The 23,788-nt window shown below is 37.1% G+C and overlaps 1 protein-coding gene across 4 annotated transcripts in view; it reads left to right on the top strand.

Moving 5' to 3' along the window:
* Positions 1-10,544: 10,544 nt before the first annotated feature.
* The window catches only part of LOC117409441 (complexin-1-like), a 60,021-nt gene continuing 46,777 nt past the window's right edge, over positions 10,545-23,788 (top strand). The window contains exons 1-3 of one of the 4 annotated variants that reach the window (XM_058996628.1): positions 10,545-10,646; positions 11,344-11,383; positions 12,481-12,595. In XM_058996628.1, the coding sequence (XP_058852611.1) occupies positions 12,565-12,595 (31 nt within the window). In that variant the 5' untranslated portion in view covers positions 10,545-10,646; positions 11,344-11,383; positions 12,481-12,564. The other 3 variants (XM_058996630.1, XM_058996627.1, XM_058996629.1) reach the window with 3 other exon arrangements.

The raw sequence follows: 23,788 nt of genomic DNA, 5'->3' as shown, positions 1-23,788 counted from the left end.
TTATGTTCCATAAATACTGAGTTTTAATTATTGCTAGAGCTGTCTATCACTAGCTTTCAGCTAAATGGAGGGAGGATAACTACCCCGTGTAGAAAGGCATGAGAATATATTGCTGACTGAGTGCAAGAACATCATGTTATTCTATAAAAAAGACAAATATCTGATGAACAATTATTTTTGTTAGTTTTGATATCTCGGCCAGTGATTTAGTGAGTTAATAGAAAATAGAGATTAATGGAGGCAAAGTTCAAGGTCACCTGCATCTCTTCTTGTTTTTCAGTGCTAGAAGCATGACAACAGCTTCATCCTATGTAGTTGTGTTTGCATCCATCCTTAAAAGAAGACAATTCTGGAACCAAAGTACTCATTCATCTTTTGACTTATGTTTGTCTTGACCTTTACTAGTTAATTAGATACATTTACACAAAAAACAACTTTCAATGACTATTTATATTTTTATGAGAAGTAAAATAAAAGTTAATGCCAGCAATTATAATTAGTTTAGTGAAAAATGTAAGAGCCTTGAATGTATGTGAGTACAGTCGGCATAGCTTTATCACTTAAAAATATCCCAATGAAACAAGACATTTAAGACAACCTTAGCCACAAAATGAATCACTGTTTTTATTTCTGCATGAAATTAAATCACATCATATCACAAGGCGAGGCACTTGCGATGTTGACATGCCAACTTTCCTTGCAACAGCAGCCTGAGAAACCGCAGGAGACTCCAGCTCCTTCAAGAGGTTGACGTGGGTTACGCAATTTACGCAAGTCACAGTGTAATCACTTACTACACTGTGCTATGCAAACTTGCTCTGAAAAGTGATCTCCATTCATCATTTGAAAATACTGTATCCCAATTAAACAAAGTGACATCCCAATTAAATGACATAAATAGCATTGGGAAGAACCGTCTCCCAGTTGTATCCCATTTAAGCAGAAATCCTGATTATCAGTATCCCGATTAGGCGGCGCCGACTGTACTTGATCATTAGTACTGACACCCATTCATTGTATATTTATAATTATTTGGTATGGTCTACATTGGCATAAGAGAAACGCAAATTACTCAACACACACAAATAATGAGCCGCAATCATGATAATGAGGGTCGCAATGAACGCCGCCTGTGCATCGGGATATTTAGCGGCCACACTTACAGGCGAGGTGAGTTAGGAGTACAGAGAGCAGTAGGTGGTGTATGAGATTTGTGGAGCACGAAAATCCAATCAAACAAAAAAATATGTTGCAGGAAGTGCAGCTAAGTCTTCTTGGTGCACGGAAAAGAAAATAAGTGTGTTCTGAGGAGGAGCTGAGAGTCCTTACAGCTGAAGTCACTCAGCATGGCATTATTTGGAAAAGGCTCAGCCAACATCTGTTATGCTACCAAATAGGCCATATGGCCCTGTGGCAAAGTGGTTAGTAGTGTGCAGGTGTAGAGGTGATGCAGTGCTCTAATAATAATACACAGACAGAATTCATGGTGCACAGTTCTTTTATTATCTGTTTCTCGGTCTGGCACCGTTCAATAATAGTGCTGGCAACTACACACCAATGTCTAGTTTGCTCAGCGAAATAATACTGTGTTTCAGTCCCAAAATAATAATACACCATTGAAGAGGCAAGCAGAGTGGACAATCCATCCCAAACAAAGTGACCCTGGGTTTGAATGTGCTGGGTCTTCTTCGTCTTTTGCTTTTAATTATATCAGAATTGTGGTCCAAGGGAATTTTTTTCTCAGCAGGGAACAGTTCTTTGGGGTAGTCAATGTGGAAACCTGGAACTGTCATGGGTCTTGGAAGAGGGCTTGGTATTTTTTTCAGATGCTATGTAGGTCACCATTTGAACAAGACATGTAACGACAGGGACATACTTAATTACATTGTTTTTTTTTCCCTGAGCCATCTCTGTGTCTGTCTGCTCAATGCTTGTCACACTTTTAGAGTTCTTTGTTTGCTTGGAAAAGGTGCCATTTGGACACATATATAACAAGACCTACATGGTTTTGTGCATGGACAGTGCCAGGAGTTGTTACTGGTGTCTTACAGACTTCACAGACAGCGGGACACCATCCTCAATTTGTAATTTGATGTATAGTGCCTTTTTGTCTTCTCCAAACCATTTTTTATTTTTACAATTTCATTCAGACTTTCTTCTTGTAACACAACCTTGGCTCTGGAGGAGGTGCAGTAATCCACTGATCATGCTTGATCATATCTACAAGAGTCCAACTGACAGCTAACTTCATGTTTGTCATCCTGGATTTTCTTTTTGACATGAATGGGTACAGGTGGACTGAATGATTTTGAGACAGCATATACACCCTGAACAGAATCAAGGCACTGGCTTGATAAACGAGATTCCTGTGTGATGTCTCTCAATTGTGTCTTAACATATTTCATTAGAACCTCGTAATGTGGACAGGGGATCCTATTGATCTTACCCTGGACAGAACCAGCAGCACTTGCAGCTACCTGTGGTTTTTCTGGAGTGTCAGCCTGGGTCTCTAGTGTACTTTTCTTTTTTGTGCTGCAGACAGAGAAATAAAAAACAAACTGTGACCTCTTTGAAATTGTCTGTATGCAATAAGGAGAATGGAAATGGCCTCATTTCTTACAGCTCATGTGGCATATACATATTTGGAAGTCTGCAGAAGGAAGAAAAACAATTAAATCTACTTTAAGCATCACAAATTAACTGTTTGCAATAATGGAATGCATAATCATTTTACATCACATTGGACTTCAATCACTTAAACAAATACAACTGCATTTGCCAAAATGCTCATTTTTAAACAAATAAAATGTACTTTGACAAGTGAATCTACTTTTTCAATAGTCTGCCATTATGCATTATTAAAAATAACATTAACAACTGATTTTTTTCTTAAATATTGATATACTGCCATTTCTACACAAACATAGGGTTGGGTTTAAAGATATCCCTTGGGCAGAAGGGACAGTGGAATAAATTACAAGTCCTGCACTGATTTAATTCTGCTGCCCTTCCAGTCTCAAGAATAGTCAAACATAGACTAAAACAATCACACTTTGTATAATAGTTAAATATTTTAAAACACAAACAACTTTACCTAGAGATACAAGATGTACATATACAATTTTTTTTGCTGAAACAACATCCACTCCAAATGATGCCATCATATAACATTATGGATTTCAGTGTTTGGGGTCAAACTTTGCAAACGTGGCTAAATGCTACCTAACAAAAATCTTTCTAAATAAAAAATGGAAGCATAATTCGCTGTTATGGAAACTACTAGTGTACAGGGAGACGGCTCTCCCACCAGCGAGCAGCAGCCAAATGGAAATAAAAAATAATGGGAATATCTATGTTGTGTATAATTTGTAAACTTCATTTAAAATTGTGCATTCTGCCATGTAATAGTAATACACACTTGAAATCTATTGCGCAAAGCCCAATGGAAAAATTGAAAATTTTGCCCCCCCCCCCCCCCCCACCTCCAGTCCTAAACAACTCACGTGGCGATTTCGGTTTGCGATTCAGAGTGAAGAGTAAAAACAAAAATATATTTGTGCGTTTCTTATTCGTATTTAATCGTAATGTTGATACTTTTTTTGCGTTTGTTATTCATCTGGATGCTTTACATTAACATTGATCTGTGTGTGATTAAATAGATAGCCTTTACAGTAAAAAAAATAAAAAAAACATAAACAATGGTTGAATTACTACATATATATATAGTGACAGGATAGCCGAGGGTTAGAGAGACTCAGAGATAAATCAAAAACACTGCTCACAGACAAAATAAAAAGGTTTAACAAAACAAATCACGAACACCATGAACCAAACACCCAGGAACAAAGTAACTGGCACAAGGGCCAACATTAAAGGTTAAACAAAAACAATTCTGTTGTCAGGTTGGGCATTCGCCTTCACTGACCACTTTCTAATCTTTACAGGAACAAAAAAAACTCACAAGCACTCCTCTCAAACATACCATGTGACTGGAGCCTAATTAACCATTAATCATTCAATTAAGGCTGCAGCCACATACTCACATGTATTTGGCAGGGATAGGAAATTAACTCTACCCCTGCCAACCACCACCAACATACAAACCACCCAATGCATGTTAAACAACAATCATTTAAAATTATAATACAATATTAACAAGCATTTACAAGCAGGGCTTTGCCCTGCTCCCTCTCATTATGTGCAGGGCTTTTCCTCTGCCCTGCCGCAGATTGTTTTTCAATTTCCTTCAAAGCAGGGGTGCATTTTCCAAGGAAAATGTGTCAAATAAATACCTTCCAGCGGTAAAACCAGAGCAAGGAAAAAAGACAGCAACTTCCATCAACACAATCCAGCTCTGTAGCAGATATTTAATAAAACAAACTTTATTCTTACATCAACATATTAAAATCGTGTTTGCTAATGCGTTTCGACAAAAGCATGTCTTCATCAGAGGAAAAAAAAAAGGTGCCTCTCGGATAACAATGGTTAATCATTGGTAATTAAACACACAGGCTTAGTAAGTTTACTCAAATAAGTATTCCATGATCATCAATTAAAGTATGTAGTACAACAGAATCACATCATTAGTTTTTTACATCTTATCTGAAGTAGTTCTACAGTTATATCATATGTACAGTTGATATATTAGATCCCCAATTCATTCACTAATATCTCATATTCAATATAAATCTGGTTACGATCAGTAAACGCACTTAATACACAATCATCAAAGTATAACAGAGTGATGTCGTCAATTCATCACATATAACGTTCATATATTTCCGCACCGGGTTCTATAGGTTAGAGTATAAACTATCTCATCTTTTTTAATATTCATCTGGTTCACTCATTTAAAATGTAACATCGTATATAATTTTCACAAATTACATAAACAATTTACATGATCAAGGTATAACAAAGTTAACCACATCTGTATTTTACTGTGTATGATTGTTGTATATTGGAAAGAAAAAGGCAATGTTACGTTGTTAGAGAAATTTTGTAAAGTAAGTATTCACAAATTACAGGTATCAAGATGGACCAATTAACAGTTTTAAATGAGAGGACACAGATTAACATCCTCATTGAGTCTCAGTGGTTCCAGTGTCTGTAAAGTAAATATCCAGTGTGCCTCTCGTCACAAAGAATGTTGACCAAATTGCCCCCACGTGCTGGTATAGTGAACTTCTCCACCTCCACAAATCTTAGTGAGTACATCCATGTCCAGCTTTAATGTAATGTTTGGCCATATCATAATCCCGGTTAAGGTTTCTTATAGCAGCTTTGTGTTCTGCAATCCGTATTTATAATGTTCTTTTTGTTTGTCCAATATACACAAGTCCACAGGGGTGTGTCAGCATGTATATCACACCAGCGGTGTTGCAGTTGGCTTTGCAAAAGTCAATGAAAGATAATTTCGGACAATTACAGCAGTCCATTGAACAATCCTGGTGTAGCCAGGAATATTACGAGCAACCAAATTCTGACGAAGATGCTAAATTCCGTTCGGCTGGAGAAAAGGTAGGCAGCACAGAGCTTTTGACACACCTGAACTAATGTTGTAGACTGTGTACTTCAGCACCATATACTAGATATCGTTTCTCACTGTCATGTAGAGTTTATAGCAGAGAACAAACTGGCATTTCACATAAATGAAATTGTAATTACTGTAAATTAAATTAACAGTATGTTGTCCAAGGGTATTATTCAAGTAGCAGAGCATAGTGATCATGAGGTGATATCTAATGTTTGTACAAGACCCAGAAAGGATGGATCTTACAGATTAATACTGAATTTAAAATAATTGAATACATTAGTACAATATCACCACTTTAAAATGGAAACTGTAATATCTGCTACCAAATTAATGAGACCTCCTTGTTAAAGATGCCTATTATTCTGTGAGATTGGCAGCAGAACATAGAAAATACCTTTGATTTGAATGGGAAGGCAAACTGTACCAGATCACAAAGGATGATTTAAAAAAAAAAAAATCCCTCCCAGCACTGTCACCTGACACTGCCACAGGTTTTGTGAGAACAGTTTGATTTGATGTGCAACTAAATGTGGGCAGATGTGGCAAAGAAGGTCTGCGTGATTTAAAAAGCAGACTTGTTTGTGCTTTGCCATGATGAAAACGGCCAGGAATATTTCACTTTAAAATTGAATGAACAAACCAAGAATTATAATGAATGAAATAAAGAAAAACTCAGAAGTTTCATTTTCTCCATCCCCAGAAATCCTCTCTGCCCCGTACTAAATTTGAAAAAATATATTAGTAGAATCCCTGAAGCCGGTCACTGGTCACAGGTGTGAGGGAAGCCTTAAAATTACTGGGCACCGTCTTCAAGTGATAGCAAACAGTGGAACCGCACTCTGTCCTTCACTTCCTCAGACAATGACAAGGACAGCAATGATCAAACACTATGTTGCTCGAAATCGCTTGCTGCAGCTCCACCTACTGTTCACAATGAAAATCTAAAAATAGGGCCTGCAAATCTTCAAAACTGCAATTTCAATGGCAATGTTCAATTTAACATCTATAAATAGTGCTTCTTTTTTAATCAGTTAAATGTTTATTAAAAAAAATGTTGTGTTTAATAATTTGTTAATTAATGCATTTTTTATTTTTTTAAGTTTTAAGGGACTGTTTTTTCTTAGGTCAGGCAGAGACGGAAGGATATTTAATAAAAAATGACTTTTTTTATTAATTAAAACATGTTTTTATGGGTTTTTTTCTATTTAGTTAGTTTACCCATTTTATAAGCACAATAAGGCACTTCAGGGTGTGGGATATACTCTAATATCCCACACCTTGTCATGCCTTATTGCTTACATATATGACTATCTGCCACACACTTACCTGGTGTATTAAACACTATAGCTGATAGAAAATCTGAGAATGGAGAAGTCAATGACAGGACAGAATGGATGCTAGATAGACAAGTATTTCAAAAAAATCCTCAAACTTGGGAAACCCCACATATTGACATTTTTGCCTCAAGATTAAATTCACAATTAGACTGGTTTGTGTCATGGAAACCAGATCTGGAAGCATCACATATAGATGCATTTCCTATGTCATTTCCTATGTATTTATTGGTATGTGTTCTCTCCTTTCAGAATGATCAGCAAGTGTATTCAGAAGATTCAAGTGGACAAAGCAAAATGGTAGTTCTTCTGACCATGATAATATAAGAACATAAGAAAGTTTACAAACGAGAGGAGGCCATTCAGCACATCTTGCTCATTTGGTTGTTAGACTATCCCAGAATCCTACCCAGATCAAGGAGTTTGTTGACATTGCCACACTCAAACATTCTGCATCCTCTGAATCACAAAATAATCTTAATGGCCTGTCAGGAGAGCCCTACAAGTGCAAAGGGTTCCAGAAGCAGCTCAGTCAATCATCTTGGATGCATGGAGAGAATCCACTAAGAAACAGTACAATGTTTATTTTAAGAGATGGGCAGTGTTCTGCAGTCAATGGAGTATTGATCCCATTCAGGCCTCTGTAGAGCATGTATTACAATTTTTGACTGATTTGTTTAAATCTGGACTAGGATACAGTACGATTAACACGGCTAGATCTGCACTTTCATCTATGACTTTACTGCAAGGAAATGAGACAATAGATGCACATCCTTTAATCGTTGGATTTATGAAAGGGGTTTTTTCAGAATAGAACAACAATGTCTCGATATGCTCACATTTGGGATGTTAATATTAATATCATTGAACTTGAGACATACAAAGAAGATAGTAACGTGTGTGTTATTAAAACTTTAGATGATTACTTTGCTAGAACAGCAGCTCTAAGAAGGTCAGAGTCGAAGTTACTGATTAGTTATTTAAAACCATATCATTATGTAACTAGCAGTACAGTAAGCAGATGGATTAGAGAGGTAATGAAAAACGCTGGGATAGATATTTCTGTGTTCAAAGCACACTGTATTATTATTATTATTTATTTCTTAGTAGACACCCTTTTCCAGGGCGACTTACAGTCGTAAACAAAAATACATTTCAAGAATCACAGTACAAGTAATAATACAATTAAGAGCAAGATAAATACAATGACTTTGGTTCTAGCAAATACAAGTATGACAAAATACGATTCAACAACGGAGCAAATAACAGTGTCAGTGATAGTTACATCAGGATATAATTAGATACAAAATACTACATATTAAATAACACTTGTGACAGATTACAGTACTCTAAAGTACAGGATTAAATGCAGTAAAATAGGGAGCAGATAAGAGCAAGTAAAGCGCATTTAAAGAAGAGTGATAAAGTGTCCAGAGGGAAAAAAGAGGAGTTCTACAGGTGCTGTCTGAAGAAGGGAGTCTTGAGGAGGCGTCGGAAGGTGGTCAGGGACTGGGCAGTCCTAACATCTGTAGGAAGGTCATTCCACCACTGCGGGGCGAGGGTGGAGAAGGAGCGGGCTCTGGAGGCAGGGGAGCGTAGAGGAGGTAGAGCCAGTCTTCTAGTGCAGGAGGAGCAGAGAGGTCGAGTGGGGGTGTAGGGAGAGATGAGGGTCTGGAAGTAGCTGGGTGCAGTATAGTCAAGGCATCTTGAAGAGTCTTGAACTGGATGCGAGCGGTGATCGGGAGCCAGTGGAGTGAGCGGAGCAGTGGAGTTGCATGGGAGAAGCGAGGCTCAGTACTAGAGCAGCGTATGTGTCAGCTGCTAGTAAGGCGTTTATGCCAGTTCAACAGATACTGAAAACAGCAAGTTAGTGCTCTGCTCATACTTTTGTAAAACATTACAATCAAAATGTAAAATTGGAAGACAAAAGTTAATTTGCCAAAACTGTACTGGCAGGAAAATAATGGTCTGTGTTTGCAAATATAATGTGCCAATTTCTTCTGGACACATATATTAATTAAAGTTATTTGTTTGAATATGCATTGTGTCCATCAAATTGCTTTAAAATCTCATGGGCTCCCTCAGTGAGATGACGATGCAGAATTGTAGATTAAATGAGACTTACCTGAGTCGGTCTGATCGGAATTGCAGAGTCATCTATTCACTGAGTGATCACATGCCCTCCCTAAGACCACCCATACATAAACTGTGTTATATATAATTGTTAGAAACTAATAAGATACAAACATTGAATAAACAACTAAGGGGTCGATATGATCAATCTATAGCCCACCAGTATAAGCCACAGCTCGATTTTATGGGAGCACTTTACAGTACTGGGGAACCACCCAGGATTGCATTGAGCACATTTTTTTAGGGGCAGTCCTAGGATAAACACAAATAGGTGGCTGATTCAATAAAGGATGAGATTACCCAGTGCTGTAAATTAAGTCCTTAGACACACCTTTGGGTCTTTATGATACAATTTTTATTTAAGAAAATGATACAATTTTACCATAGTTTTGTAAATATCAGAACATATTTTTAAAAAGTATTTTTACTTTTTAATAATGAGTAAAAGCTTTATGAATTGGGCCTACAGTATCTTATTATTATTTTTTTTATTTTTTTTATCAGTAAACGCAAGGTAGATGTCCATGGATACTTAGCACATCTATCTTGGGGTGATCCAGGGGGAAAACAGGTCAGGTATCAAATATCTCTCCCCTTAAGAAAGAGCAGATGTAGATATAGAGGGCTAAGAAAACACAACTCTAATCATGAAACATTTTATTATTATTATTATTATTATTATTATTATTATTTATTTCTTAGCAGACGCCCTTATCCAGGGCGACTTACAATTGTTACAAGGTATCACATTATACATTATTTTACATTATACAGATATCACATTATTTTTACATACAATTACCCTTTTATACAGTTGGGTTTTTACTGGAGCAATCTAGGTAAAGTACCTTGCTCAAGGGTACAACAGCAGTGTCCCCCACTGGGGATTGAACCCACGACCCTCCGGTCAAGAGTCCAGAGCCCTAACCACTACTCCACACTGCTGCCCATTTTATTTAATTAAATGCAACATGCTAGTTATTGACAGACATTTTAACAATCTCAAATCCTATTAAGCTAGAAAGGAGTTGAGTCATTGCAGCAAAGGTCTCCTGAAAAGGGAGACAAGGTTAGCGCTTCACTCTAGTGATTTTATTGTTTGTATCTGCGTGTCTGATCTATTGCATTTGATTGCATTGCTAAATGGATACTTCATATAATCATTTTCAATATTTAATGTCTTACCAGTTTAATATCACATTATATGGGTTCTGCATCACTACTCTTTCTGCTTAGATGATTATTTTCCAACAATTAGTTTCTCATATTTTCAGTGAAAGTTGTTAGCTAAAACCATATATATATATATATATATATATATATATATATATATATATATATATATATATATATATATATACACACACAAACTGGGTATCCATTCAGTATTACATGGAGTATTATCTATTAGTGAAGAACCCGTCTTCTCACTCATGTTTCCCTGCAGTGTCCTTCCTCATTATTGTGTGACCTTGGCGCACCTGGGTGTGACACTGGGTGCGTGCCTGATAATTGCAAGAGGGCCGGAAACGATGGAAAAAAAGAGAGAGGTTTATACAGTGACTCGATCCTGCAACATATATTAATTAATAGGTGCTTATTTTTTTAAGTTAATTGATTTTAAAATAATCGAGGGAATGGTGGTAAGTTAATGTACAGAACATTATTTACATGGGATAGTTATTTTAGCTAATGCACCTGGCATGCTCATTTGTCTAGGATGAGTACCGTTATTCTTCCTTGAAAACGATCTGGGATCTGGGAGGTAACATAGGAATTAGGGGGGTTTTCTCATTCAGATTATGCTAGCGACACTCGCGTTAAGAGTATGCCCATCACAGGTCATAAGCAGAATTTGTAACCTTATGGACAGCATTTTCCCAATTGTGCCGCTAAATTTTCTTCAACAGAAATGCAAATCGTTAACATTATGTTTGTGATCCATATATTACCAGTATATGTTTTATTAGACGTTCGAATACAATCAAGGACAAAAAGAGGTGAGCGCTGAGTACGTATGCAATACTCACTCACACAATCTCTTCATTGTTCATACGCCTTGAGTATTTGCTGCAGATCAATGATGCATTATTTGTACCAGAACAAGCAAAAAAAAAAAAAAGACAGGAGGTGGTAAAAAAACGAACGTCTAAAGAAAACAATCATATGTGGAAGATAGCAAGCTTATGTAGGTCAGGAATAAAAAGGAGGAAAGTGCTATGGAAAATACGTTGGGAGAATTGTGTGTATAGTAGTGAGCAGATCAGGAAATTCCACTGCAGGAAATGGGAGGGTGCAGTGAGAACGAGCAGGATTAATAATTGATTGCTCTCATTTCAGGACGTGGGACGTTTCAGAAGGTAGAACTCCATGTGATTTAGTGAGTGCCTTCATCAGCAGCTGCAGTTCCTTTCATAAAACACTCATGCAGTCACAGTGCTGCAAGAAACAAGGACGTCCTTTAGACAGGAAACAGGGAGTGAGCAGTTAAATAGCCTAGCCTGCTGCTAACAGAAAGGTTGGAGTGTTAAGTCGTCGTTTGTTAAGACTCAAATCACCGGGACAGGTATTTATTTGGCTACACTGTGGGAAATTCTTGTCTATAGTTAACCCGACTGCGGGACGAAATGGGAGCTTTCCTTTTATAATGGTGCTGAAACATTTCTGGGTTCTTTAAAGGCAGTGCAATAGCTCTTTCTTTTTAGAGAGATACCCAGTAGAGTCCACCTGAAGTAACGTGTTTCGGGTTTGTATTTTACGCTACCATCTTTGTAGAATAAATGTTATTAATACATAATGCAGTCGTAGGCTTGCATATATAAGTCAGTAAAATGCACTGTACTCAATGATCATTTTAGTTTAGCATGATCACATTTCTAAGATAATATAAACTTTGTCGTTTAGGAATCGGATTATGTCGGTTCTGAAGCCGATTACATCAATGCTTTGTTTTGTAAACGTATTGATGCGCTTGAGATACATAAACTGTGAAGAAGTAACCCGTCATGTAATGGAGAATGCATGGTCTTCTGTAGTTCTCTGTGCGAATCTCGTATGGGAGAGGTGTAGGTTGTGGGACATTTTGGGATGTAATGTGCCTTTCAAATTATATGATTGCAACCAACGTTAGGGGGAGCCGTATTAATCGACATTACATCTTTTTATTTTAACTTCTTGTATTTGCTTTAGGGGCAAATACAAATTTAAGGAACCTGAAAAGTATGAGATTAGTAATTACTCGCACTGTGCTAAATAGCTGAAATGCTTGCGCTTTTATGTATAATTTATCTTATAACACGTTACAATAATTGTAGCAATTCACAGAAATAATAGTACAACTACTACGTTTATTTGATATTCAGTTATTTTCAACTGCGGAATAAAAGTTTACTTTTAGGAACCAGTTTCTACTAATACGTTTGAGAATCTAGCAGTTGCATTTATTTATTTGTTAATTTATTTATTACGCCTTTACAGATCTGCCCACAGAAGACTACTTTACTTGTCAAATCTGAATGTAAACTGTGAAGCAGAGGGAGGAAGGAATTAAAAGCCATCGCCATGGATTTTGTTATGAAGCAAGCTTTGGGAGGTAAGTGCAATTAGCGTGGGAGGACAAACAGCTACCTGATATCTGCAGTCTCAGGAGTTTAATCTGAGAGACAAGGCTAGATAGTTTAGAAAATGCAGACTAAGCGAGACAGTGCTGACCATAACTGAACTGACATTATGTCAGTGCGGCTGATTTATTTTTTTGGCAGTGGATTTACACTATTGTGTTCCGTCAGATTGACACTGTAGATGGTTAGATTCGGGTGGACACGGGTGTTTAGAATCTTTTATAAACATATCCCATACTTTCTTCACAGGTTTAATGATACTTGTGTGTGTGTGTGTGTGTGTGTGTGTGTGGGTGTGTGGGTGGGTTTAGTTGCTTTGTGTTGTCGATTGAAGTATAACAAATCTACTATTCTTATTCCGTTTAACGTCTTTTTAATGGAATATGGGTCAGCGGTCGTTTTGTTTCGAGTACTTTATTTTCTGCCGCAACTTACAAATACACAGAAACGCAAATGAAAACAGCTATTCGTTATAGCTTCATAAAAACTAAAGTGGATACAGACTGGACACAGCATAGCGCACAAAGTAGATCACATAAAGTAGATTTGTATAATGAAATTAAACACAGATTAGCTTTAAAAAATGTTCAGATCTGTGCAGTGGAATAAAATGAGCATGGGGATATTTACAACAATATAAAATATGCTACAGTATGTTTAAATGGATTTCAGTAAATTCTGCAGAAGGTTTTGGGTTGCTTATACAAGCACTGATATATTGCTGATTCAGCTAAGGTAGACAAGTAGTATACTTTTATAATAATTCTTAAGGCGTGCAGGAGCCTCATTAATAGTAGGTGTCTGCTCATACTTTATAATTTAAGCATAAACAAAAAGGTGAAAAAATACCACATGGGACATCTACAGTGTATATACGTACACATACAGTATATACCGTAGATTATAAAGCATTTGACCAGATAACTGTTAAGAACATAAATGGCTCTATATTTTTCTTAAATTTTCTTAAACTAAATAAATGTATCGATCTTTGAAAGGACCCTGACGTCTGGAAACATGCAACACACATAGTGAGTCTCATCCAGTGATTGATAACATTGACTGAGGGAACTAAAGTGCTTGTTAATGTTGACTGCACTGTTCTAACTATACCTTTTTATATATGTACTTTTTTTAAAATTGTTAGCATAAAGAATAAACCAAGTTCAGGAACCCTTTAAGGGGAATTTGATACCTAAGACTGGAAAATTAATTACATACAGGATTATTCAACCCATAAAGATATATGTACATTTTTATTTTATTTTTATTTTTTAGATCCATAGTGTTCTTTTTTTCAGTTAGTGTTTGTTCTTCTAGTTTATATAATCACAAGAGAAGCTGGGTGGACGAGCTGATGTGATGGATATCCTTGCTTGGAACTGCTGATTGCAGGGAATATGCGTCAGAGAACTGAAATGGGATTCATTCCATTAACCAGCCTTTAGATAAGGCCATTTGTCAGGCCTCTGGTACAGTACACAACAATATCAATAAAGAAAATGATTAAAACCCACTGAACTATGTGCAAAATGAATTTACTCTTGAGAAAATTGAGATATGTCAAAGTTTTCTTCCACTGCATTATTGATTTGAGGAGGGCAGAACAAAAAACTGTTGTAGAGACTTCATATTAAATGCAGCATTTAACAGCTGAATGTGTTTCTAGTTCATCCCTTAACTGTGCGCAGTTCCATCCAGTTGAGCACTGGATTTTATTCCATACCAAATAAATACAGACCGGTACAGCATATGCTCAGACAGAAAAACATAATTATTGGCCACCTCCCACCATGTATAGACCCTCCCTCACTTTTCCCCTCATACACACTAATGTATGTTCATTAATATACTGAAAACAAGTCATGCCATGGGGAAGGTAAATGCTGGAATATTGTTCCTGGGAAGCATACCTCATCACCATTACTTTCACATTCATAATGAGTAAATCTTTCCTGGACAGTTCTAGTTGCTAAGGCTGGGTGTCTACCTTGGTGTTGTAATAGATTAAACACTGTCAGAAATCACACATTGCGGGGAAGCAATAAAAAAGACAAACTGAATTATTGGGCATATAGCCAAAACTGCAGAGTAAAAATACAAGGAGGTTATAATGAGGTTGTATAATGCACTGGTGATACCACACTTGTAATATAGTGTCCAGTTCTGGTCACTACAACACCAAATGGGACATTGAGGCCCTGGGAAGAGCAAACCAGTAATCTCATGATTTAAAGAACTATGCTATGAAGAAAGGCTGAAAGAACTAAATCTATTTAGTCTGGGGGGGAAAAAGAATCAGGAGGGTGCATGATTGAGGTCTTTAAAATCTTAAAAGAAGTTGACATAGTTAGCCCAAATCTAAAAGCAAGAGCCAGCACCATTCAGTGATCAGCTATTTTGGATCAAGTTTTCCATTGTATTGCTGGCAATACACTGCTGTGAACTAGATGGTGCTGGCATGGTGCAACTGGTACTTAAGAGAAGGTCTTGAACACTTAAATGAAAAAATGACAATATTTCAGTATATTGTAATAATTGAACAACCACTCAAAGTTATTTTTCAAATATCTTACAACTGTAGGAGGCAGTAAAAACAAATAACCACTATACGATTTTATTTACAGGTTTTTACTAAATATTCGACATACTCTCCAGGTATAAGGCAGACTGTTCAAATGACATCCATCCTATTTGTTCATTTACAATGTGACGTCTATTGGATTTTACGCTGGTCAAGTGCAGACCCTGCACATTTTAAGATAATACACTTAGATATTAATCGATACATAGTGGTTTGTTTATTTTGAAAGAAAGTCAATTTCTCTTCATTGCATAAATATAACATATAGAGCACAGTGCCCTAATTGACAGCTTGTGATGCTGAGACATTTAAACCCATTCAAATAGTAGGTTTACATTAGCAAATTACAGAATGGCTATAACATGCTTTACTTTTGTTGTGTATTTAATTATATTTTATAATGTTACATTTAATGTGGAAATAAAAACAGTGCACCTGTTACTCAAGGGAAAAGTGTTAATGGATGTATGCTGAATCTTATTGATTTATGTATTGACCTAGAAACAGCCAAAAGTATGTGCTGAGCATGCATTAACTTAGCAGTATAATTAGAAGCCTGAATTAATGTATTTGACATTACAGACAAAACCAATAGATTAACAGAAAATGCATTATAGCTTACTAGATGATTATATAAAAAAGGAGAGATGCAGAAGTCACGGTGCCAGTAATAGACAATAAGAAGAGCTCTTGTTTGTGAGGTGCCAGTTGATTTGCTAGGAGCAGAAACAAATTTATATAAATCTTAGAGCATTTCTCTGGATATTTTAGGACATTACTTTTAATATTTAATGTCCTGCTTGCTTTCAATATGTTTCCTCCCGTCAGTATGGTCTGAAATTGCATTCCACTTGGGAAGGATGGCAGAGTTAATGAAGGTCAAGGCTGTGGAATCAGAGATTCTTCTTTGGGTATAACCCTTGAAGTCCCAGTGTTATATTTCAATATGGTCAACACTGCTTTTCACCTTAATTAACTGCTTCAACAGTTAGTTATCTCCACCATACTTTATCATATTGATTTCCATTACATTGAATCTGTATAGGGCTGTCAATTGATTAAAAAAATTTAACTCGATTAATCTTGCGATTACAATTTCTAATCTTAGTTAATCTTGGCTTTAATCGCATATTTAATTGATACAATTACTGCATCCATCTCATTTGTTGCTATTATTATTATTATTATTATTATTATTATTATTATTATTACCTATAAGGCCTTACATGGTCTTGGACCTTCTTATCTTCAAGATCTGCTGACCCCATATGTCACTGGTCGTTCCCTGGGATCGGAAAATGCTACTCTTCTGACAGTCCCTAAAATCTGTTTGCTCTGTTGGAGCCAGGGCATTTAGTTATAATGCCCATTGTCTTTGGAACTTGCTCCTGATTCATATCAGGAATGCTAGCACAATTTAATCTTTAAATCTTGTTTGAAAACTTATTTGTATGGGTCTGTTTATTTGTAACGATTATAGATTTGACACAGGCTTTTTGATATTTCTTTTGTAAAGAGCACTATACAAGTGAAATTATAATAATAATAATAATAATAATAATAATATCTCACTGTGTGAGAATGCTGCCCACTTGGCGGGGATATTGGTCCCTCCTGGAACTAATTTCAGGTCTGTCCTCCCAGTACTGACTTCTATCCCTCTTTAGCAGTTCTTCACATGTGTCTCTCTCTCTTTCTTTCTCTGGCTGCCATGCCCAGCAGAGTGTCATTTTCACAAAGTCTCACTGCTGCTTGCTTCTCTGACAGCCACAGAAACAGATGAGCTGTATACACAAAATTAATTAATAACATTTGAATACTTTCTTCACTTGTTTCTTAATACCGATTTTAAATAAAACACTTAATGGTTGCTATAAACTTGCTTACTTTACTTAAACATTGTAGAGGCATGATTTATGGTTTTAAATTTTTATGTTAAACTCAGATTTTCAACCATTAATATCACAGCTATATACAATGGTAGCCAAAACCAGCTATAAAAATGTCGAAATTGGGCGCTGTACTCTCCGAGATAAAACTGAAGTCAATGCGATATACAATTTTGCCAACCTGCCCTACATCTTCTGCATGCTAGAGGGTGTTAACTGACTGGAAACTGGTTTGTTACAGATTACTACTGAAATACAGTGTTTCACCAGAGGATGCCACACAGCCTGAAGCACATGAATACCCAAAGCGCAAAGCTTACATTGACTGAATTAAACTACGTTTTATACTGTACAGTACATTGCGGTAACAGCTTGAATGTGCCCAAGCCTACCATATATCAATAAGTTAAGCAATGCTTTCGCTGAAGATATGCATCATAATAATAATATTAATAATAATAATAATAATAATAATAATAATAATAATAATAATAATAAATAAAATGTTGTTAAAATGGTTATGCACACCAACAAGCAGAGCAAATAAATAAATATCCTGCTTCTCATCTGATGTTAAATTGTTTGTGTGTACGTATGCAACCTACGGTAGTTGTAAATACACGTTCATCATTCATTTTCACTTACAGTACTGCTGTGTGCACATTTAAGACCAAGAAGTAATGAATGGGTTTCTTCACAACAAGGGTGAAAGTTGGTAATGTATAGTATGAATTAAAATTTAGGATGACTAGTGAGCACAGTAATTAGTTATATGTTATGTTTCATTTTATTTTGTTTATCAAGTTTAACTATTGGTTGCAATTCATTTTGCTGGTTACACAGAACTAGCATTGAGCCGCCCCCTATTAAATAAACTATGACATGTATTGTTCCTAGAAGTATTCTTGTAGCGCACTGAACCAGATAGCACAAAAACGACTGGTTTCCTCATTTAAATTGTTTCAGGAAATTTGGAAAACAATATCCACAACATGTAATTTGCTAATATTTTTAATACAATAGCATAGGCACCAGAACTTCTTGAACTTACCGGTGCTGCAGCTTACAACGGTCACATGACACACATCACCAAAAAAAAAAAAAAAAAAAAAAAACTTGGATACCAACCATAATAAAATTTAAAATTCAAACAAAATATTTTGCCAACGAAACCAGTCACAACAATTCAACAGAAAAGCTAATACCAGTTTATTACACAACAATCAGTTCAACAATTAGTTAATTATACTACTATTATTATTTTTATTATTATTATTATTATTATTATTATTATTATTATTAGCAGACACCCTTACTCAGGGCGACTTACAGTTGTATACAAAAAATACATGTCAAGAATTACACTACAATTAAGAGCACGATACAAAATACAATAACTTCAGTCCTAATAAGAACAAATACAAAACACATTACAATTTGATATCAGGGCAGTTCAAGAGCAGATAACAGTGTATACTACTACACATTTCAAACATAACACCTAGAAAAGGGCTTGCCATTTCAGTTTAGCTTTTCATATTGTTTGCTAAAAGTAATACAATTATATATTAACATAATTAATGTGACAAAGCTTATGTATTCACAGTATTACTTTGAAAACAGTTCTGGGATCCTAACACTGTCTTTGGTGGATAAAGCACTCTCGACAACAACGATGGGTTTAAATATGTTTATTTGTTCCACGGTGTCCCTTTTCCAGTGGAAAAAAGCTTATGTAACAAACAGAAATTAATCCTAGCTCTTGTTTTGGAGCGCTAACTAAATTTAACACGACCCCTAACTTTCAGTCATATTGCTAATCCGGCTTACTGACTTTAAATATATTATTCACAAATCACAGATTTAATATACTGTAATGACCCTGGTTCTGCTGTAACCGTGTTTGGGAAGGTTCTGTGACCCAGAATCAAGGGTTCAAATGCAGCAGGTGCTCAGTGACGTCAGAGATGGGAGAATCACCACCAATCAGAAGCTCAGCTTGCCGCGTGAGCTAGATCCGGTTGCAACATTGTTGTCACAAATCAAGGGATAAGATGTTGCAACAATCAAGGGCTCGAGAGCAGGAAGCTGTGCATGCTTGGGATTGGTGGCTGGTGCAGTGGTGGCATGGCCTGGACGGGAGGGATAAGTAGCAGGCTGCTGAGATGAATGGTGTGGTGTGAGATGAAAGAGAGCTGAAAAACAGAGAAAGAATTGGAGAAGAAACAGCAAAAGAGAGCCAGAGAGAAGCGGGACTAAGAGAACCAACAGTGGATTTTGGACATTCTTTTCTTTTATTATTTTATTACAGTCTGAGTAGCACTACGCTGCTCAGATGTAGCTGTACCACTGGCTAAGTGTAGAGTCCCAGCTTAATAAGCATCCAAGAAGCTGAAAAACCTGTGTGAGTCTACATTCATCTCCACGCAACGCTACAATACTTTGTTTTACATACACCGTATTTAGATCTACATACAGTTCCTTACCTTCACACACCTTGCCTTTGATACCTGCCTGGCTTGTTAAATTAAGAGCAGGTGTATTAGTTTAACTAATTGCCAGTCAATCTGTATTCTTGGATAGCTATGGTATTCTGGGAAATGTAGTTTTTCATTCCTCATTTAAACAGCCAGAACTACATTTAATTTTTTCCACCCATATTTTTTAATGCCTACTTTATATTCCAGGGAAAAGACTGCATACTATTCAGGGTCCTATCTCCCTTCTAAATGTTACCCCGTATTCTACCTCACAATTCATTTCCACATACCCAAACTGCACGTGGAAGACGGGCACTTGTCAGACCGGTCTTGTGAAATTTCCATAATTACAAATTTGCTTCCACATAAACATTTTCCAATCTAATTTTTATTTCACATTTCTTCTGGACAGATTCAGGAGCAACAGCAATTTCATCATCACTTTGTAAATCTCCATCAATTACACGGATGTTAGATTTAAACTCAGCTTTTGAATTTCTTTCCTGGCTTTAACCACTTTTCAAACAAGCTTACAGCCCACTTGCGTACTTCTCAAAAAACGATCGCTGGCAAAGATATTCATCTGTTATATGTTTGGCAAAACGATTAATAACGTTCCTCTCTGCTCCCATTTTTTTCATTTTTATTTTTCTAATACCACTTTCTACGTCTAAAACATACTCCGCTACTATCTTCATTTTAAACAGACACTTTTGTCTGTGTAAGTGGGATTTCAAACTCAACCTCAGAGGACCTCATGACAACATTCCCGCAATGTGAAAAACAAACATTGTGCTAATCTAACAAAGGAGCAAAAATCAAATCAAATTACTAAATTAACAATTACTGTAACGCCATAAATATTTGTAAGACTTATTGTGCATTTTTCGTGTATGAAAAAAAAAATGCAAACATTTGGCATGAATATCAAATTCCACTAACAATACAAACTTTATATATTGCAACAGGTTGCCAGCATTTCAGGATCAAAATAGGTTTTATGGGTATGATTTCGCCAAATATTTTGGGTGCAAATATTTATGGCTTTACAGTAATTGAATCTCGTTATCGAACAAGTTTCAATTGGGAAGAAATGTTTTAAGTGGCATAAACAACTCAAAGTGTTGAAAATAAAATTTGGTAAAAGATAATCCACAGTTATCAAAATGTATCCCGTACTTAAAATATCACATTGCATGTAGGCTATCCTCTCTATTTAAAAAAGTGAACAAACAAGTATGATCTCACTGACAGTCTTAATTGAACACACTGATAGTTCATTTTTCAATCTGGGTAATGGATGAAAACTGGATCAAGACAAAACTGCCAGGACTGGTCAGTAAATCAATGAGAAATGTCTTACAAACTATATCACACAATTAAAGAGGTAGGAAAACTTTTTATTGGTAGACTAGACATTTTTCAAGATGTTTTGCATAACTGTAGTGCCCTGTCCGAGCAGTTTTGTCTTGGTCCAGTTTTCACCCACTCCCTTCTATGTGTGCTTTATGACGTAAAGCCTTTTCTTTTCATTGCATGTTACTGAAAAAAAAAACGCCATCAACTTGGGCAAATTGAATTTAAGTCAGGTTGTTTTTAAGGTGATCCACATGTAAAACACCCTTAATTTCTGTATAAAACAAGATGGTGGGTTTGGGAATTCAAGTAATGTAATGGTAGTATAAATGCATATTTACATTCATATTATAATAACAACGTTGCAGATCATTTCATATTCTTGCTGGACTGATCATCTCCTGTGCCCTTAAAAAAGGGTGGGTGCGCAATAATACCGATATACCGGTATATTGCGATATTCATCAGGCAACACAATAACCGGTATTTGAACAACAATACCTGTATTTTTGGTTAAACTGATTCAGGGAAATTGGAAAATGTCGGCTATTATATCACGAGATAATCGCTTCCCACAAGAACTCGTAATACGAGCAGCGCTAACACAACTGCTTAAATTCTGCAAAGTAAAGTCACATGTGTGGAATCATTTCCTAATAAAAACATAATAAAAGTATGGCTGTATATGTATCAAACATTGCGGTATGTTGTTTATGCAAGGCTGAAGTAAAATACACTGGCAGTACCACCGACCTTACATACAGTGGTGTAGACCTACATCTTAAAGTACTGGAACAGTAAATCAATTATTATTATTATTTTTAATATACAAATTCACGTTTTATTTGTATATTGAACTTGAGGTAGCATTTAAGGTAATGCATGCGTCTCGCATGCAACTTTTAGGCTTCTCCCCCTTGATCAGATTGGCGGTTTTCCAGCCAAATTTGACTTGTTTTGATAGTATCTAGCGGGTAAATGTTGTCTTTGGGGGGTTGGTTATTTATTGGCTATTTTTATCATGCATGTTTTTTTTCTATAATAAAATTAAGAATTACACAAAGGCTCAGTTATTTTGTATTCGTCACCAATTGTATCAGTACAATTTTATTTTATTTTTACATTTATTTTTAAAGACTATACTCTATATTGTGAATATCTTTTTTTTTTTTTTTCACTGGACCTCCCGCATTTGATCTCATCAAATAAAAAAAAAACAAAAAAAAAAAAAACAAGTGGCTCTGGTACTGTAAGAGAAAAAAAAAAACAAGAAAAGCAGATACATAAATTAATAGTTTATAAAATTACTTACCGGTATTTAATCACGTATCACTTATTTATGCTTTTGTAATATACTGGTATATTAAATCTTAAAAGCAAGGTCAGTCATTTATTCCAAACCCTGGGTCTCTGCACTGACCGATATTTCGAAGACGACCACCAACCAATACTTTTGGGATATGCCTGCCTTAGGTAGGTATTCACTGAGCATTTTATGTTGGAGCTGATCGATAGGCCCCTCTGTGGAGTGACGTCCTCGGTCCTGTCTGCTGAGGGAATAAGTAGTCACTCCACAGAGCTCACTTCCTCTTTTGCCTCTCACTACGGTAAGGTAAGCAATCTGTGTCACTAACCTGGGTGTGTCTTGAAAGAGCTCCTCTCAGTCGACTGCAGTTCCCTTGCATTCGTGCTGAGCGCTGGCTTGCCGCTCTCATGGAATCAGCGGCTCCATTTGAGTGTCTTTTTTCATTCTCAAGGCCTGCTTCACTTGTGTTGCAGGACGTCTTTTGTCGGCTGTCTGTCGTATGAGTGTGACAGCCTGTGCAGTATTGGTGTGTGCGTGTGTTGTCTTTCAGCCTACACCTTCAGGGAGAACACAGTTCCTCCGCTGGGGCTCGGCTTGCCGCCCCATCATTGAGTGACTCTGCTGGCTGTCATTCGCGTAGTCAGTCAGCTGTGTGTTCCTCCATCGGGGCTGCCTTGGCCTACCCGCATTAAAAAAAAAGTGTGTTCTCCCTTCTGCTCTGTTCTTTTTCAAACTAACTGAGCTCTTGCCTGCCACAGCTGTGGCTTGCTGACCAGGTGGCTGACTAAACGCGGTTAGGGTAGGCACCGCTGCATTAGCTGCCCCCCGGTGCTGCTGTACCTCGGTGCAGACTCAGCCCTTGGTACTTCGGTGCCTCGTTGCGCATGGTGCTCGATGCACACACGCTCTCCTCGGCTTCGGCCTGTGTGTCTCCCCTGGTGCATGCTGTGCGCTGACCAGGTGTGTGACTACACGCGGTCGGGTAGGCACTGCTACATTAGCTGCCCCCTGGTGCTGCTGTACCTCAGTGCACGCTCAGTCCTTGGTACTTCGGTGCCTTGGGTGCCTCGTGCGCATAGCGCGTCAGTACTTGGTGCTCAGCGCACATGGCGTTCGGTGCGCAAGGTGCCTCGGCGCTCGGTGCACTCCGGGCACTCAGTGTACACGTGCTCGGTGTGCACACCACTTCGGCTTCAGTACCTTGGTACGCATAGCGCCTCACTGCTCAGTGCGCATGGTGGCCCTCGGTGGATCGATGCCCTCTGCCTGTAGACAGTGCTCCACTCTGCTGTAGGCTACGCGCTGCCCTGGTTGTGTGACTTATGTTGTCCAGGCTAGACAACCTTGTCCAGTTGCTGTGATTGAGCCTGTGTGAACAGCTCTCTCTCTCGAGTTTTCTGGAGTTCCCCTGCAATTTATTGCTGGAAGCTGGCTTGCCACTTCCCTGGAATCAGAAACTCTGCTTCTGTGAACTCAGCTATAAATGCTGCACAACTGCGCTATGTTAAATCTTTTTCTTTTCAACATCCAACATTGCTTTGCGATTGTAG

Source organism: Acipenser ruthenus, chromosome 2 (genome assembly GCF_902713425.1).
Source record: "Acipenser ruthenus chromosome 2, fAciRut3.2 maternal haplotype, whole genome shotgun sequence".
NCBI classification, from domain to species: domain Eukaryota; kingdom Metazoa; phylum Chordata; class Actinopteri; order Acipenseriformes; family Acipenseridae; genus Acipenser; species Acipenser ruthenus.
The sequence above is the reverse complement of the archived record's forward strand: the minus strand, read 5'-3'. Positions and strand labels throughout refer to the sequence as shown.